General features: G+C 41.2%; 1 protein-coding gene across 1 annotated transcript in view; it reads right to left on the bottom strand.

The window, feature by feature from the left end:
- hydin (HYDIN axonemal central pair apparatus protein) overlaps positions 1–19,778 on the bottom strand; it is a gene marked incomplete at both ends in the record, with an annotated part of 92,389 nt that overhangs the window by 45,184 nt on the left and 27,427 nt on the right. Inside the window, 8 exons of the mRNA XM_083894320.1 lie at positions 4,655–4,875; positions 5,474–5,566; positions 6,796–6,939; positions 7,034–7,177; positions 8,823–9,120; positions 10,499–10,737; positions 16,974–17,126; positions 17,356–17,520. Coding sequence (XP_083750446.1) covers positions 4,655–4,875; positions 5,474–5,566; positions 6,796–6,939; positions 7,034–7,177; positions 8,823–9,120; positions 10,499–10,737; positions 16,974–17,126; positions 17,356–17,520 — 1,457 coding nt within the window. The remainder of the gene's footprint in view (positions 1–4,654; positions 4,876–5,473; positions 5,567–6,795; positions 6,940–7,033; positions 7,178–8,822; positions 9,121–10,498; positions 10,738–16,973; positions 17,127–17,355; positions 17,521–19,778) is intronic.

Genomic DNA, 19,778 nt, shown 5'->3' on the forward strand with positions numbered 1-19,778 from the left:
ATCAGGGATTTATTGTTTTAATAATATGTAACTTTTATAAGACAAATAGTCCCCTAATGGGTTAATATGAGGTGTAAAATAGTCAAAGATACAAGATAACTCAATATAAATCAATATGATACTAAAGACAGTGAAATCAAATCAAATTTTATTTATATAGCCCACTGTAACCTGTAAAACGTTGAACTGCCTTATGACAAGTTTTATGAGTAAAAGATGTGAAAAAATCTAATCAAATAATTAAAATGTTAAAATGCCCATTAAATAATTACACATAAAATATATCTTTAATATAGTAGCGCCCGTAAAACTGGGATTTAATGCTTTAATAATAATCTGTGACTGTTATAAGATAAATAGTCCCGTAATGGGGAAATAAAACAAGACAACAAAAGGTAATATGATAATATGGCAGTGAGATAATGAGAATATGTTCAGTAAAACACTGTAAATGAACCGAAACTGTTATGTTTGTTTGTTTGTTTGTTTGTGCGCGACACATCGACCCAATGTAAAGAACTCTGACTGATTCTCTGTGGGGTCGCCGTCGGGTGCAGATCCGTCACGTTAATTAAACCCTGTTCTATAATTGAAAGGCATTTTAAACGGCAAGTGGCAGGAAAACGGGTCAGGGATGGATCGCAGATCACAGCGAAGAGTGCTGAACAAACACCGGGAGAGAGATTGAGTGAGGAGAGCGTCTCAGAGCTGCACCGCTCAGGTTCAAAAGAAACCAGCAGGGGGCACTGTTGTACGGTCAATCCACTGTATAACAAATGTCTTTCTTTTCTTTTGTCTTTTCTTTTTGCTTATCTGAAAACTGCTCAGCCGTGGAATCACAAACGAGAGGGTGTGGAAATGTGAGAGGGTGAGGAGACACCGGAGGTCATCGCACTTCAAACGGACAACGACGCCGCCGCTGCTGCTGCTGCGTCTTTTTGGTGCGTGCCAGTTTTTCAGGGTCCATTAAAATCATTTGGAAGAGTTAAATATGTGAGGGAGGGGGGGGGAGGTGAAAGGAAGAGCCTTAAAGGCAGTGGTGTGGACAGAAGGAACAGATGGGAGACGATGACTCTGCAAAGAGCTCAATCTCAAACAGACGCTCTGACGTTGTCATGTCCGTCTCTCTCCGTCTTTTCGTCTTCACGACATTTGCATCATCACCTCCGTGAACCTTTACCTGTCATTCACCTCAGTGCCTCGCCTTCTTCTCCTGTGGTGTTTCACAGCAGTTTGGAGACATCGTGTCGCTCTAACGCCTCCGACTTCCTCTCTTTTCCTTCACATACGAGTTTGGCAGTTAGTCAGGTTCACAGATTGGCTTTGATCTGGTGCCTGGATCTCACTTAAAGCGTGGAAATGCCTTTTATGTTGATGTCACACACAGAAATCCAAGGTTTCTCCCTTTAGTGGACACCACAGCGGATCTTCTTGTCCTCCTACCTTGTCCTACCTTTTCTGTTACCACCAACTGTCCTTTTGTCCTCCTTCATAGCATCCAAGAACCTTCATGAACCATCATGGACCTTCATGAACCTTCATGAACCTTCATGGAACCTTCATGAACCTTCATGGACCTTCATGAACCTTCATGGACCTTCATGAACCTTCATGAACCTTCATGGAACCTTCATGAACCTTCATGGACCTTCATGGACCTTCATGGAACCTTCATGAACCTTCATGAACCTTAATGGACCTTCATGAACCCTAATGGACCTTCATGAACCTTAATGGACCTTCATGGAACCTTCATGAACCTTCATGGACCTTCATGAACCTTCATGGATCATCATGGACCTTCATGAACCTTCATGAACCTTCATTAACCTTCATGAATCTTCATGAATCATGAACCTTCATGAACTTTCATGGAACCTTCATGGACCTTCATGAAAATGGAACCTTTATGGAACCTTCATGGAACCTTCATGAAATGATCCTTCATGAACCTTCATGGAACCTTCATGAACCTTCATGGACCTTCATGGACCTTTATGGACCTTTATGGACCTTCATGAACCTTCATGGACCTTCATGGAACCTTCATGAACCTTCATGAACCTTCATGGAACCTTCATGAACTTTCATGGACCTTCATGAAAATGGAACCTTTATGGAACCTTCATGGAACCTTCATGAAATGATCCTTCATGAACCTTCATGGAACCTTCATGAACCTTCATGGACCTTCATGGACCTTCATGGACCTTTATGGACCTTCATGAACCTTCATGAACCTTCATGGACCTTCATGGACCTTCATGGACCTTTATGGACCTTCATGAACCTTCATGAACCTTCATGGACCTTCATGAAACCTCCATGAATCTTCATGAACCTTCTCTGAAGCCATCTCAACCACTGACTCTCTGACTTTCAAGTTCAACCTGAGGCTGTCCCTTGAATTACGCTCATTTCTAATCCTCCCAACAAACATCTCAGCATCTGCAGCTCCAGCGCCTCCTGTCTTTGAGACAGTGGTACAGTCTCCAAAAAAATCAGCAAAAATTCAAAAAGGCTGACTTCCTGTTGAGTTGAGGCCATGGTTACAGTCGACTTTTTTCTTCGTCTTGGTCTATAGCATCTTCCCACCAAGTTTCGAGAAATTTGGTGAACCCAGTTTTTCCTATATTTTCACCTTAGGGTGCGCTATAGAGCCCTTGAGCAACGCACGGGTTTTGGGACTTATGGCAATATTGCATTTCCACCAGAGCTGACCTCCACGCCAAGTTTCAGGAGTTTTTATGGTGTTTAACCCTTCAACACTGAGCGTATCGCAGACAACACATTTTTGCGCGAGTGCACTTTGCGTTTCTGCAATTCCGCGATTCATGCTATCGGGGAAAAAATCCAAACCAATATGTGGTAATTACGGTAATTTCACTCGGTGAATCAAATTGTTTTTGGACAAAGAATCAAACAAACGTTATTTTAAATATGTTTTATACTGTTTGAATTTCACTTTATTTAAATTGTTCGTACACTATTTTAACATGCAGGGAATTGTAAATAACTGCCAGATATTGAAAGTTATTCTGGGGAAAATGGTACAAAAAGGACAATTTTTGGCCCCTTTTATGAAGTGTTGACATCAGTTAGCATCTGTAATGTTGCATAACTGCCACCTGCTGGATTAAATCAACCAATTACACCTTCAACCGCCGGCGTTCACAAGGCTGCGCAACTACTAACACATGGTGGAAAAGGCTGTAAGTCAGTTTTCCTCTTTCCGTTGGGATAGGAAGACAGAAGAGCGTAAGCTCTCTCTCCAAAGGCCGCGGTGTAATTACCGATAGCGATGTAATTAGCTCGACGTGGCGAGAAAGAGGAACTTTAGCGAGCGAGCGAGCGCACAGGGTGAGGTCTTGGTGTTTTAATTAGCCAGATGGCCCATGAGACGGGCTGTTAAGGGAGGTCATAACGTAAGAAAAGAGACGAGAAGAGAAGAGACGAGGGAGGGAAAATAAATGACTAATAAATATAAGGTATAATATTAACAAATACATAAATACATACAGGCTATGGAAAAACCATAAGATCAGGAAGGAGAGGACACTGTAGGGTGATAAATCTTGCAAAGCGATGGCAGTTAGTTGGTTGAAGGCCATGGACGGACGACTTTAGTATTCACTGTCTATTTTTAAGGAGGGGGGGGTGGAGTCGAAGGAAAGGCTTCTTTAACGTTTGTAACATACACAATTAGAAGATTCGTCTTCTGCCCAGAGTTTGTCATCGATTGACCTTGTGATTCACAGAGTTGCATGAACAATATAAAGTGAAAAAAACAATGAAAATCAGAGTGTCATCAGCGTAAGGGAGCGTAAATTAGACGACTTTTAGCCCCATACGTCCTATTTTTATAACTAATGTGACTGAATATGTTCTGTTCACAGCTGTCTGATGTACGGTGGCCCTGAGGGGCAAAACACAAATCACAAACACAAATCAAAAAACACAAGTGCAAAACAAAAAACACAAATCACAAACGCAAATCAAAAAACGCCAAACAGAAACAAAAAGCAAAACACAAACGCAAATCAAAAGATGCAAAACACAAATCACAAAAGCAAATCAAGAAACACAAGTGCAAAACAAAAAACAAATGCAAAACAAAAAGCAAAACAAAAAACAAAAAACACAAACGCTACACGCAAATCAAACAACACAAAGGGAAATCAAACAACAGGAAACGCATAATTAAACAACACAAACGCAAATCAAAGACACAAAAGTAAAACAAAGGCAAATCATGAACGCAAAACATTAAACACAAACGCAAAACACAAAACATAAAACACAAATCACAAACGAAAACGCAAATCACAAACGCAAATCACAAATGAAAATCACAAACGCAAATCACAAAACGCAAATCAAAAAACAAACGCAAATCACAAACGCAAATCACAAACGCAAATCAAAAAACATAAACGCAAATCAAAAAACACAAACGCAAAACAAAAAACACAAATCAAAAAGCACACGCAATATGCGTTTTTAGATTTGCGTCTGTGTTTTGCACCTCTGGGCCACCGTACTGATGCGTCATTTTTCCCAAACTTCCTCCATATGAAGTTGAAACCAGTGTTTTGCTGCTATGTGGCCGATGCTAACCGACATACGGCAGGAGCTTGTGGACGTGTGGACTCACCTGTCACTGCGCGGTGTCACGTCCTGGAGGAAAGTCCAGCTGTAGGACACGGGCAGCTGAGAGCAGTTGATCATTGTGATGTCGTTGTGAGCCTGTGTGTAGTTGAGCACGCAGCCAAAATCCACTGAGCTGGAGGAGAAGCTGAGGTTGGGGAAGTGGACCTCGGCGTGCAGCTGCACCGCGTCTTGCTGTGGGTGTCCCTGATAGATCACCTCCAGGAACTGGAAGAAAAACACATCAAGTGTAAATAAATCATAAAGACGATACTGAAAATATACAAAAACAAACTATTCAATTAACCTTGAATTGCTGCTATAAACTATAAAAACTATAAAAACATTAAAGATTACTATTTTTTCCTGCTTTTTTCTGCATAAATCTCGTAAACAACAACAGCCCTGCACAAAACTACCACACATTCAATCATTTTTGAAAAATCTGCACTATGCACCATAATGACAATAATGTCCATAATGAGGATTAATACGAGATTAAAATTAGCTCTGAAGGCTCAACCACATTGTATTTTCATATATTACGAAGATTTGAACCGTGAGGTTATTTCATTAATTAAAGCGCAAGTTTGGCGCTGCATTGGCTTTAGTTTTATTTTTCTAAATGTTGTCGTTTTTATTCTGTGTCTGAAAAATTAACACTTGATGAAGAAAATCAATAAATACATGGAAAAAGGCCTTTAAAGTTGAAAGCATCCAAATCTAAAAACACCTTAAAAACTCAATATGACAATAAATTAAAAACTCCAGATATAAACAAAAGCATTGCGTTGCATAATAATCTGGCAGGATGAATTACTGTTACCTTATCCACCACTCGTGACACTTGATCTTGATAATAATCTGGATGAAAGCATATCCACAAGTCGGCCTGTTTCCCATCATCTAAAACCACAGACTGGGAAAAGACAACGATGTTAGGATTAAGACATAGATTAGCATTATTAGCACAGATCAAACGGCGCACAGGGATGTTGTAATGAAATATGTGACTTTCCTCATCGGAAGAATTTCACATCAAACGAAAAGAACAAGGCAATCAAGAGACGGCAGCCTTCAGCCTATTCAAGCGACAAAGCCTGTGGCGCCCTCTGCTGGCCATAGTGGCAAGTGCAGCAAGTGTGGAAACACAAACAAACAAACAACAGGACAAGAAATCGGCAGAAGTGTTTGGAAGTCCAGACTTTGTCCAAATCCATCCTTTGGTTCTTGAACATCCATGGTGGTGGAGATAGTAGAATGTCTTTGGTTGTGTGTGTGTGTGTGTGTGTGTTGTACTTGCGGCATACTGAGGACCAGTGAGGGTTTTTAACCAACAAAGGATGGACATTTTTGGCCAGTCCTCACTTTGTTTTCATTGAAATCACTTCCTTAGGTTGCAATAACATGCTATACTCAATTTGTAAAAAAAAAAATTTGGACGACATAGTATAGTATGACGTTTTTGTCAAATTTGGGACCAAAACTTTTTTGTCAAAGATTTTTTCAAATTTTGGACAACATAGTATAGTATGACGTTTTTGTCAAATTTTGGACCAAAACTTTTTTGTCAACATTTTTTTCAAATTTTGGACGACATAGTATAGTATGACGTTTTTGTCAAATTTCAGACCAAAAATTGTGGGTCAAATTTTGGACAACATAGTATAGTTTGACGTTTTTGTCAAATTTTGGACCAAACATTTTTGGTCAAAATGTTTTTGAAAATTTTGGTCAACATAGTATAGTATGACGTTTTTGTCCAATTTTGGACCAAAACTTTTTTGTCAAAGATATTTAAAAAATTTTGGACGACATAGTATAGTATGACGTTTTTGTCCAATTTGGGACCAAAACATTTTTGTCAAATTTTGGACGACATAGTATAGTATGACGTTTTTGTCGAATTTTGGACCAAAAAAACAAAAACAAAAACAAAAACGTTTTCCAGCTGTTTTTGCTCTGGGGCTCTACCTGCAGACATTTTATGGTACTGCAACCAGTAGTACTTTGTAGATGTCATTCATGAAGTAGATATTTGTAATTGTGTTGATTTATAAAGTGGAAATGCTGGTCCTCACTTTGTCAGCAACCCAGTCCTCAGTACGCAGCAAGTACAAGAATGTGTGTGTGTGTGTGTTTGTGTACCTTAGCGGTAACTAAGCTCTGCGTTCCCGGATCATTGCACAAAGAGAACGGCTCTTCAAGACAGAGCTCCATGGACAAACACAGAGACGACACGTTCTTCAAGACCAGTTTCTCGTAGACGGGCTTTAGGTTCTCTCCTGGGACCTGAAGGAAAACACACACATCGTTTATACACGACTCTTGTGTCTTTAACCAGCAAAAATAAGCTAAAATCGGATATATTTTTGAGCTCCGTCACCTTCTCTGCGCAGAAGTTCAGCTGCTTGGAGGAAACGCTGAGCAAAGGAGCGACGAAGCGACAGGAGACGTCGACGGACATGATCTGCTGCTTGCGGGCGTGGTCGCCCACGGTGCCGCGGCACACCAGACGCTCCTGTACCACCTTCAAAGACAACGACAGGAGGGCTGAATGTGCACGACGAGACAGTTAAGAGTACGTCTAAAGTCCACATTATGCTTCTGCGACTGAGACTGAGACCCCTCCAGCCTTCACAGTTCTCCGTCGCGGTGCCGGATACGCACTGCAATTTCCTGCCCGATCAGTAGGGGTCGCTACGCAAGGTTGTTGTGCTTTTGGCTACAGCGAGCAATGGCGTCCGAGAGAGAAAGACTGTTGTTGTTGTTGTTGCAGCGGAATAACATTGAAACAGTGGCTGTTTCTCACTTTTCTGTCATGGAACGCAGTTTTAAGATAATTTTAGGCAAGAAATTAGCCATTTAAACTCTAAACATGTAGTTTGTGTATTAAAGCGGAACTAGACCGGAAGTTCCAATTAACTGTTTTTTAGTGTGTATCTGTGTTATCACCTTGTTTAAGAAGCCCTGAAGGTTCTAAACAAACAGCCATTGCTGAGAACACTGTGTTTTATTGTAATCTCAGGCTCAGCGAGATCTCTGAAAAAACCCGTTATGGTTACGTAAACACCGGTTCTCCTGAACAGCAGATCGTCCTGCTCCGGGCACTTGTCCGGGCACATCCGGTTACGTACATTGAACCGCAGAAGAAGAATAACGTCCGTTGTGGAGGTGTTTCACGAGCGACAGTGTCTTCTGACTCCGGGTCAAAGGTCGTCAAAGGGACTGCGGCGTGGAGTCGTGAAGAAGCTATTTTTAAACATTGTTAAAACAATGTTTTGATAATGAGGAGCAGTGCATCCACCGTTCCAGAAGGGGGAGCTGCGCTTCTGAGAGCGGGTGTGCTGATTATACTGGCCAATCACAAGACTCTGTCTTCTGGGTGAGAGAACTGTGTCTCAAGTCTTGCGGCTGGAAAACACCGTCAGAAAAGAGGATTTCTATCGGGTCGTTTACAGCAACTAGGAGGTTTTTGACCATAAAAACAAGTTAATGTACGTAAGTAGACCTCCATAACTAACATATATGTGCAACAGGACCACTCTATGTGAGCTTTAAGGAATAATTTGTGCAGCTGGAGACGACGCAGAGACCTACGTAGAGCACTTTACGCAGGAGTATAAATTTGGCTTAACTTCATATAACTGTGTCCAGGGTACATGCAAGAATCCTGAATCCTGTTAATTTCAGACCTTCTCAAAATATTTTAAGACCTTATCGCCACTTCAAGGTTTTAAATTTGCAATTAAATCTATAGAGCACAAAGGAACTCCATCTAGGATTCCGTAAAACGTACATTTTCGCATGTCTGACGATTTTGGAGTTTATTTTAATGCGATTTCGGATATTATTTCGCACCAGGAGGGGCACGTTCACTGTCGCAAGATGCGTAACGCCACGTGGCCTTGCAGGGCGAGCATGTCTGGCTGCGCATTGTTGTTTTTAACAAACGCAGAAAGAGGTAAATAAATACATTCATGCATACTTTATATAGGACAAGTCACATCAAAATAGTACGTATGGGGTTAAAATGTTGGAGTTCAGGCCTAATTTATGTTCCCTTACCCCGATGACACTCTGATTTTCATAATCATCGCAACATACCTCACAAGACCCCGCCCAACAAAATTCCAGGATCTCTATCTCGTGGAGACAGATCCAGGTCTCCATACCTTGGCAGTGTCTGAAAACCCAGTCAGCACCATGTCGACGGAGCAGCCCGGCAACAGCTTCACCCGGGACGGGGCGAGGCCGAACACCGGCTCGTCTCCGAAGCCGACCAGCGATCCGCGGGTCGAAGAGATCTGAACGCCTCTCGTCTTCTTGGGAGGGGAGATGGGCGGCAGAAAGGACGAGCGGTCCCCGCTGTGGGCTTTAGCGTCGCGCAGGGAGCCGTCCGTCACCCAGTACATCCAGTGTGTGCGCTGGCCGAGGTTGGTTAGTTTGAAGTGGTACTGGCATAACTCGTGGCTGATGGGGGAGGAGGTCGTAAAGAAGCAAAACTGTCAGCGCTGTCTGGTTTTATCAGACTTTAGCCACACTTACCATATTTCTACAAGCTAAGCTAGTTCCCTGGTGTCCTAATGAACATGTGTGACATGCTTTGGCCAAAATACCTTAAGGATGAAGCACCACAGCAGTTCAATCACCCAGCCAGACGCTCGCTTTTGAGTCTCTTTAACACTAGAACTACCAAGGGCAGACTGCTTTTGATGTTTGTAGGGTGATAACTTTGTTGAAATTAAACATATGAGAACATGGGTCCCTGACTTTTCCTAAATATGTGTATTTATTGTCTTAACAATGTTAGATTATTAAAACAACAAAACACAAAAAAGTTCTGGACATGTCTACCTTTAACTACCATAGCCGTCAATTTCGAGACGGTATGTGTTAGAAATCATGTATGTCTATTTTTGGATACTGACCCTGCCCCTTGAAGATGTTACCGCTACTACTGCTAGCTTGGTTGTAAACTAGCACCAAAAAAACAACAACTAATGATGTCATCGAGAAGAAATACGCTGTCTTTTCTGGTGATAGTTCAAAAACCCGGTTTGCCTGTTGAGACCTCAGCACAATCTGACCAAAACTTCAATTTCCATTTCTCAATTAATACAGTAGTAGTGCTGGGCGCGTTAACTGCGTCAATGTTAGCGCACGATAATGCACGCCGCGTTTCCATGATGACTGACCGGAAAAAGACGAGCGTGACGTCATGTTTGTGTGCCGCTGCGTCGGAGTCCAGGCACTGTTCACCAGTTAGCCGCTTTAGCTGTTTTAGCGCCGTTAGCACGTCTACAGTGGAACTGGAGCGGTCCGTTTATTAAAGGAAAAGAGCAGCGCTAACAAATAACCAGCGTACCTGTGTACTGCGTATGTGTGCCTCTGTTTTTAACGTTTAGCGTTACTTTAGAGACTCATTTTAACAATCGGGAGTCACGTAAACATGACGTCCATAACGCCGTTAACGTGCCCAGTATTAGAGACACAGGACACTACGTCAGCGTCACTGAGGCTCCGGCAGCTAACAACAGTTAGCATATGGTAAAGCCATCATTTGCCGACTCCATCTGGCCCATTGCCGTCATACATAAAATGTAAATCCTCTGAGGCTGGAAGTTTGTGTAGAACTCTGTGCTAGCTAGGTTGCCAAGAATAGAACACTTCGCAGACTTCCGCTCCCTCGCCTGCACTCTCGCGTACTTTTAGCGACAAAGCGGAGCTCCGCAAGACAACAACAATTCCAGGAATGTGTCACTGTGACGTAAGAATGACACAGAAGTCATACGTAGACTGCGGCGGACCACAAAAACATGAGTGGGGCCAACATCATAGGTTTGTGTACCTGAAGCGTGTTCCCAGGTCGAGGCTTGGGGCCAAAGGCCGGTCACTGACGATGGTGGTGCCGGTGCCTGTGGCCGACAGGAGGACCGTGTGCGTCTGACCGTCCTGGACGGACACTTTCAACTTCTCCCGGAAGTCGACGGTGTCCTTCAGATGGGCTACGACGCGAAGCTCCAGCCGGCTCTCGGGCGGAACTTCACCCTCGCTGGGCTCGACGCGCCAAAAGGACTTCCTGTGGCTCTGAGGAAACACAAACACAAAGGTTTTTTGTTTTTTTTCTGGCACGTCCGTCTTAGCCTATACGAGGCTACAGAAACGTCTCCAACAGCTACTTCCTGGAGTGAAACGTGATGCGTGAAATTGTCTCCCTCGTGGCGGGCACTTTTCCTCTTTACCGTCCTCCGCGAGCTGTAACCTGGATGATAAATGCGTGGATCGTATAGCGACGTAATCGCATCAGCGTCTCAATCGAGCACAAGATACCACAGATGAAAGCAGAGCGGTGGCTACAGCCCGTAAGATGAAAGATGTCCTTACTGGAACTGCCATAATGGATATAGAAGGTTAGGGTTAGGGTTGGGGTTGGGGTTGGGGTTGGGGTTGGGGTTGGGTTTAGTTTTGGGGTTGGGGTTAGGGTTGGGTTTAGTGTTGGGATTGGGGTTAGGGTTGGGTTTAGTGTTGGGATTGGGGTAAGGTTTAGTGTTGGGGTTGGGGTTAGTGTTGGTTTTAGGGTTGGGATTGGGGTTAGGTTTAGTGTTGGGGTTAGTGTTGGGTTTAGTTTTGGGGTCAGCCAAACCCTGAACATGTCCTGTATGTAAAGCCGATCTGTATAAGTGTCCCTTCTGGAATCTGTGAATCTGGTTTAACCAACTCCAGTGTCGTTACAGACCCCAAACTTAGACTTTGAATATCATGGTTTAGCTAACGTGCTTTAATTGTGATATTGTGTCAGCGTTTTACATCGTAGAATCAGGGAACGTTCGTCAGGAGGTTGAAAAGGGCCTGCAGGTCTGGAATGGAATACTGTTACGTGAACGTTTACAGCTCGTAGAGTTCGGGAACTGTGTCACATGACGTCCGGATAAAGAAATAGTAAAGAAAAGGTCTAGAGTTTGTTTGAAATGTACAAATACATGGATAAGTACATCAAAAAAGTACAATCGAAAAGAACTTTGTTCGCCTGCTTTTGGATTATGTACGATTGCAATTATTTGGATGAAGTCCAGCAGAATGAAGACAATGATTTGGATCTAATGTTCCTCTCACTGTGCTCACTGTACTGAATCTGACCCAGGAACGCTCCAGATCACAATCGATGTCCTGTGATGACGGACGACCTGGGACATAAACTTTTAACGACTGTATCTGGAGAACGAGGGTTAGTCTATGGATGTGACGAACCAAGCATGTCGGCACTTTTGCCGCCGATAGGACAAACGTAGACATGGATTGCTGATCAGTGGAGAAACACTGCATCTATATATAGATGAGAATGTACGACTCATATGTAAGCTTGTATAAGTGTGTTATAACATTAAATAGCCACAGAATAAGTCGTTACTATGTACTTTAGACCAGTGTTTCCCAACCGTTCTATATTGGGCTCCCACTTTTGAAAGAATCTTGCAAATTTGTGCATAACTCAATGTAATTTTGAATTGGTAGACGAATCAATGAATTTCAGTGCCATTTTAATCTGGTTGACTTGTTGACTCTTGGAAGTTTGGGAACAAATCAGCAAATTAAAATTTTGGAAATATAAGTAGATTTTGGATTCATAAGTACATTTTTTAATTATAATTAGATTTTGGAATTGAGTAGATTTTAGAACTTTAAGTAGATTTTGGAATTATAAGTAGATTTTGAATTTATAAGTAGATTTTGGAATTATAAGTAGATTTTGGAACTTATGTAGATTTTGAATTTATAAGTAGATTTTGGAATTAAGTAGATTTTAGAACATAAGTGTCTTAACTATGTGAAAAAATACCCAAAAACCCATTAATCAGTTAAGATAGTTTAAGTAGATTTTGGATTTATAATTCGACTTTGGATTTATAATTCGATTTTGGAATTAAGTAGATTTTAGATTTACAAGAAGATTTTGGAATTAAGTCGATTTTGGATTTATAAGTCGATTTTGGAATTATAAGTAGATTTTGGATTCATAAGTAGATTTTGGAATTATAAGTAGATTTTGGGATTATAATTAGATTTTAGAACTATAAGTAGATTATGAATTTATAAGTACATTTTGGAATTATAAGTAGATTTTGGAACTTATGTAGATTTTGAATTTATAAGTAGATTTTGGAATTAAGTAGATTTTAGAACATAAGTGTCTTAACTATGTGAAAAAAGACCCAAAAACCCATTAATCAGTTAAGATAGTTGGCGATGAATTTATGAGAGTAATAATTGATTAATCGTTGCAGCCCCAATATTTATATCACATTTTGTCATTTTAAGGGGCCTTTAAAAAAAATTAAAGATAAAATATATTATACATATGGGCTCAGTCTTCTCCTGCATGTACAGCAATATCTCAAAACCTCATGATAGAAAGTTGAAATCAGTCGGGAAAACATGTAAGACATGCAAATGTGCAGTGATGACTCCGCCCACATTGAGTCGAGCTGGGACCATAGATGTAAAAGAGCCATTATACCGCACTAATGAAATAATAAGGATTTTGTGTGAGGTCTGTGTTCAAGGCCACTTGTTTCCAGCACAGTCTGAGGAAAACGCTTAATTAATTTACAGCGTTTAATTCATGCTGCTGTGCTTGTACTTACACAGTGTTAACGTGGAAGAGCAATAAAAAAACAAAAATGTAACCGGAGGAAACGTATATTAAAAACCGCAGTGACAAAAAGTCACAGATGACTTTCTCAGCTTCAGTGTGAGATCGACTTTAGTAAAATTGAACGGGTCGATGTGACGTGATTACAGCCGAGGGGATGAGCATGGGGTGGAGGGGGGGGGGGGGTCGTATCTCTGGAGACAGTAGAATATCTCAATAATCACATCAAACCTCGCAGCATCCCAACGTCTTATTAGAATCGATTGCTTTGGTCTGCAGCCGGGGTCAGAAAGGTTTAGGATCCATCTCTGCGGCGACAATCAACAGCACTAAAAACAAAACAATAGAAGTGTGCACCGGTGCTGCACAGTTACTGCTGCAGTCAACGCTACCTGACTAATATTACACCGCACACACACACACAATCAATGTAGCGTAGCTGTGAGCAGTAGCGTAGCTCATGTTTCCACCCGAGACAGAAATAACATCATCATTTTCAAAAGTCGCAGTATTATTGGCAGACCATGAGTGTATACGTGCCGTATGTACGTTTGTAGAAGTGATTAAACACTTTCAAATAAGTGTGTTTTTATGTGCTTTAAACGAGGGCCTTGCTTTATAGAGAATACCATGTTAGCTGAGGCTAGCTTTACACGACAACGATCTGAACACAAACCGCACAAAGTGGCGTTGCGTTCCCACTTTTTATTCCGCGTTTAGACGTTTAGCGTCTTTGGGTGGAAATCTGCATGCCATTTGTGTGAAATTTGATGTAGTATGCATGCCAGGTGGCTAGGTGGCACTGTAAGCGCAGTAGCGTTTGAAACTTCCTTCTACTTCTCTTTCGTAGCGCGAAGTAGCAGCTAAAGGCAACGTGAATGCTATGATCCGTTTGTTGTTGTTTGTCTGAACTGCACATGGATCTGACGTCAAAACACGTACGGGAGGATAGCTAGCGCGAGCAGCTCAGAGCGCAATTTTGCGTTTTCAACCCTTTAGACTCAGGAGGGTGGGTTCATTTTTTTTGCGTTTTTAAGCCCCAAAATCGCCGTCTAAGCGAAAGGCACAGCTGATAAAATATTTTGTTGGTTTCACCCGGAGAGTTGTCGTGTAAAGCCAGCCTAAAAATCACGTAAATTTGAGTTTGCATTCGACCTCGCCTTTAAAGTGACATGCGAGTTCTGGGTCTAACCACTAGATGTCACTTATTCTTGCACACACTTTATACCGAAAACGTAAAATAGATTTGTTTACATGTTTAAATCCAGACAATACATACTTTTTTAAAATCAACCCTTAAACACCAAGCGTATCGCAAGACGCACAAAGCGAACTTAAGCGTTAGCGTAATTACACGACGCGAGTTTGTGCTAAAATTCCAAGCCACAGCCAAATTATTGATGGTTATTACGGTAATTTCACTGCACTTCAAATTTCAAATGTTACGCGCAAAAATGTGGTGTTCATGTACAGCTCAATAAAACTTTTTGGTTTTTCTTCATTCTAAATGGTTAATACATTATTAAACATGCAGTAAATTGTAAATAAATGCCAGATATTGACAATAAATTCTGGAAAAGTGGACAAAAGCATCATTTTCGGGCCCTTTTAATGCGTTAAAATAAGCCAAAAAAGGTGTGTAATTAGTTTTTTCCACTGACGCTGATTAGTCAAGCGAGTATGGATAACTTAGGCAGTACCTGTGTGTGTGTGTGTGTGTGTGTGTGTGTGTGTGTGTGTGTGTGTGTGTGTGTGTGTGTGTGTGTGTGTGTGTGTGTGTGTGTGTGTGTGTGTGTGTGTGTGTTTGTGTGTGTGTGGCTCTCTGCCAGACTACTGAGCTCACTGTAATGTAATTCCAGGAGAATCTGCATCGATTGATGCTGGAGAGTGCAGACGAGAAACTCCTCTGGTCGACTCCTGCCTCAGAGGAGAGGACAGGGTCACACCACTGCAGTTACACCAGGGGGGGGATCGCCTGCCTGACGTCTGCTCGTGTCTTTTCCAGATTTGGAAATATTAATGCGTGAGTTTGTTCCTCCCTCCTCCTCCTCCTCACCCCTCAGTGGATATCAGACCTCTCAGAGAGAGAGAAGGGCTTTTTACGGGGCTGGAGAAACAGTGACTGTGATGGATTGACGATGCCATGATCCTGCAGCGTGTAATAGTTTAGTCATGAATATAAAAACACAGGTAGGACACAGCTATTCAATCTCAAACTGTCTCAAAAGAGTTAAAAGGCTGTTGGAATGACAGCTGTCATCAGCTGACATGGAGGAGAGAGAGAGCTCAACTGTCAGTGTGAAGACGACGTCACATGACCTCTTTGTCCATTAAATCATTAAAGCTCCAGGGGACGGGAGTAGAAAAGGAACTAACCAAAATCTCTTCAAAACAGACCCCGAAAAATACAATTTTGTAATAAAGAAAATGAATTGAAAAAAATCTTTGAAGAAAAATAAAATAAAACTTGTTAAAACAGACCCCCCTGAAAAATCTTGTTTTTTTAAATATATATATAAAAAATAACAATAATAATAATAAAAGATATCTTATGATAAACAACAATCTTGTGAAAAAAGAGCCCGGAAAAAAAATAAAAAAATAATAATAACATTGTTTAAAAAAAAAAAATTATATAAATTTTCATTTAAATTAAACCTGAAAAACATTTTGGTTTACTGCTGTAATGTCTTGCTTTTCTATTTTCTTAATGTATTTGTATGCCCTTGTAAAGCACTTTGAATTGTCCTGTGTATGAATATTGTGTAATACTGTGTAATGTTATATAAATAAGCTTGCCTTGCCTTACCTTTGCCTCGCTTTGCCTTACCCTTGTGTTGCTTTGCCTTGTCTTGTTTTGCCTTACACCTTGTCTTGCTGCTTTGCCCTACACATTCTCTTCCTTTTCCTCACACCTTGTCTTCCTTTGCCTTACACCTTGTCTTGTTTCACCTTACACCTTGTCTTGTTTCACCTTACACCTCGTCTTGCTTTTCCTTACACCTTGTCTTGCTTTGCCTTATACCTCGTCTTGTTTTGCCTTGCCTTGTCTTGCTTTGCCTTACACCTTGTCTTGCTTTGCCTCACACCTCGTCTTGTTTTGCCTTACACCTTGTCTTGTTTTGCCTTGTCTTGCTTTGCCTCGTCTTGCTTTGCCTTACACCTTGTCTTGCTTTGCCTTACACCTTGTCTTGTCTTGCTTTGCCTTACACCTTGTCTTGTTTTACCTTGTCTTGCTTTGCCTTACACCTTGTCTTGTTTTGCCTTGTCTTGCTTTGCCTTGTCTTGTCTTGCTTTGCCTTGTCTTGTTTTGCCTTAAACCTTGTCTTGTTTTGCCTTGTCTTGTCTTGCCTCACACCTTGTCTTGTCTTGTCTTGTCTTGTTTTGCCTTACACCTTGTCTTGTTTTGCCTTGTCTTGTCTTGCTTTGCCTTACACCTTGTCTTGTTTTGCCTTGTCTTGTTTTGCCTTACACCTTGTCTTGTTTTGCCTCATCTTGTCTTGCTTTGCCTTGTCTTCCTTTGCCTTACACCTTGTCTTGTTTTGCCTTACACCTTGTCTTGTTTTGCCTTGTCTTGTCTTGCTTTGCCTTATCTCGTCTTGCTTTGCCTCCTCTCACCTCGCCTTACAATCTGCGTGTCGAGAGGTGAATCTGTGTTGACGGCTGCTTGTACCATGCTCGTGGTGAAGCAGGCGGGAATGGGCGAGTGGTTGGACAGCTGCAGCGTCCTGGTAACGTCCGTCAGCGCTGGGATTCTGCCAAAGTCCAGCTGTGGGCTGTGGACGTGGACCAGAGGACCCTGACCGGTGCAGGACAGAACCACCTCCTTCAACAGAAGAGAACAAGGATTGTACTCACAAACACACACACACACCAGGGGTGGGACATGGTATTGATTTGGGCCTGACTCGTGAGATTCTCTTTATCGACAAGCTGGTGGAACGAATATTGATGTTTTTAATTTCAAGAATATATGCCGCACTAAAATATGACTCCCCAACATCTTATAGACGTATAGATATTGTGAGTGTCGCGTGTCGCACACTCTGACTCACCAGAGGAGGCTCGGCGCTGCCGAACACGGCGATGCGCAGCGCGTGACGCAGTTTTCCCGTGGCCTTGGCCAGCAGCGTCACGGGAAGCCGCTCCGAAGCGTGAGGAGGAATCACTCCTCTGGGCGAGGACGAGTCGAAGAGCAGCGACGGAGAGTCCTCGTACTCCTGAGGAACATGACATGGACAATGTAAATGCTGAGTCATGGTGTGGTCTGGAACATTTGTCTCACTGTTGGAGAATTGTGTCTTCAAAACAGCTTCAAACGCTGGGGAAGTGCATCCGCACGATCGCCAACAGCTGTGTGCAAGGTTTAAAAGGTTGTAAGATGACCGTATCTGAATTAGAGCCATCGTAGCTGTAGCTCCTTTTTCTTGGCAGCATGTTGGCAGAAGTGTCTTGTAGCTACAGCACTTTTACCCTAATTCAATTTCATATCAAAAAAATAGATTTAATTCAGTCATAAATACTACTGCTAATGTCATTTTAGCGTTTTAAATCAAAGCAATACTTACACCAATCAGGACATGTGCTTTCTTGCCAAGTGTGAAACAAGATGAAGTCACTAAGAAACATCTTGCATAGAACTTAACTTATAACACACTTTTTCTATGGATTAAACAGAATGTGTCATTAAATAACTACTGGATTAATAGGTCAGATTTCTGGGAGGATTCATAGATGGTTTGTAATAAAGTTTACACTTTATAAATGATCAATAAACAAGTTTTAACACTTTTACTGACATATTTGAAGTTATTTAAACAGATACAAAGGAATAGGCGAGGTATAATCTGCCAAATATTAGCCTCATGATTGAAATCGAGTGGTTTTAGGCCAGAATTTTTTTTCAGGTTAGAAGCTAGGAGCTGTGATCACTTTTTGGCAAGTGGGAATGTACATTTTATGGGTTGTACCGACACATTTAACGTTATTTAAACAAGTGAAAAGGAATAAGTGAGGTACAATCTACCAAATATTAGCTTCATGATTGAAATCAAGTGGTTTTAGGCCAGACTTTTTTTTCAGGTTACAAGGTAGGAGCTGGATCACTTTTTGGCAAGTGGGAATATACATTGTAAGTGTATTCCAACAAGTAAAACGGAATAAGTGAGGTATAATCTGCCAAATATTAGCCTCTTGAATGAAATCGAGTGGTTTTAGGGCAGAAGAAATATTTAGGTTACAAGCTAGGAGCTGTGATCACTTTTTGGCAAGTGGGAATGTACATTTTATGGGTTGTACTGATATATTTAACGTTATTTAAACAAATACAAAGGAATAGGTGAGGTATAATCTGCCAAATATTAGCCTCATGATTGAAATCGAGTGATTTTAGGGCAGAAAAAAATGTTTGGGTTACAAGGTAAGAGCTGCGATCACTTTTTGGCAAGTGGGAATCTACATTTTATGGGTTGTACTGGCCCTTAAAGTGTATTCCAACACGTACAAAGGACTGGGATGAGGTATAATATGTCAAATATTCGCCTCTTGAATTAAATCAAGTGATTTTGAGGCAAAATAAAAACTTTGTTCCAATGTAATAGCTGCTATCACTTTTTGGCAAGTGGGAATATACATTGTAAGTGTATTCCAACAAGTAAAACGGAATAAGTGAGGTATAATCTGCCAAATATTAGCCTCTTGAATGAAATCGAATGGTTTTAGGGCAGAAGAAATATTTAGGTTACAAGCTAGGAGCTGCGATCACTTTTTGGCAAGTGGGAATGTACATTTTATGGGTTGTACTGATATATTTAAAGTTATTTAAACAAATACAAAGTAATAGGTGAGGTATAATCTGCCAAATATTAACCTCATGATTGAAATCGAGTGGTTTTAGGGCAGAAAAAATATTTAGGTTACAAGGTAGAAGCTGTGATCACTTTTTGGCAAGTGGGAATCTACATTTTATGGGTTGCACTGGCCCTTTAAGTGTATTCCAACAAGTACAAAGGACTGGGATGAGGTATAATATGTCAGGTATTAGCCTCTTGAATTGAATCAAGTGATTTTGAGGCAAAATAAAAGCTTTACGTTACAAGGTAGGAGCTGGGATCACTATTTGGCAAGTGGGAATGTACATTTTAAGTCTATTACAACAAGTACAAAGGAATAGGTGAGGTATAATCTGCCAAATATTAGCCTCATGAGTGAAATCGAGTGGTTTTAGGGCAGAAAGAATATTGCGATCACTTTTTGGTAAGTACGAATGTACATTTTATGGGTTGTACTGACAAATTTAAGTGTATTCCAACAAGTAAAACAGAATAAGTGAGGTATAATCTGCCAAATATTAGCCTCTTGAATGAAATCAAGTGATTTTGAGGCTAAATAAAAACGTAAGTTACAGGATAGGACCTGCGATTACTTTTATGGGTTGCACTGGATACATAGCTCATTATTTGGCAATCTTAACTCTGAC

Source organism: Microchirus variegatus (assembly GCF_963457635.1).
Source record: "Microchirus variegatus genome assembly, chromosome: 8".
NCBI lineage: Eukaryota > Metazoa > Chordata > Actinopteri > Pleuronectiformes > Soleidae > Microchirus > Microchirus variegatus.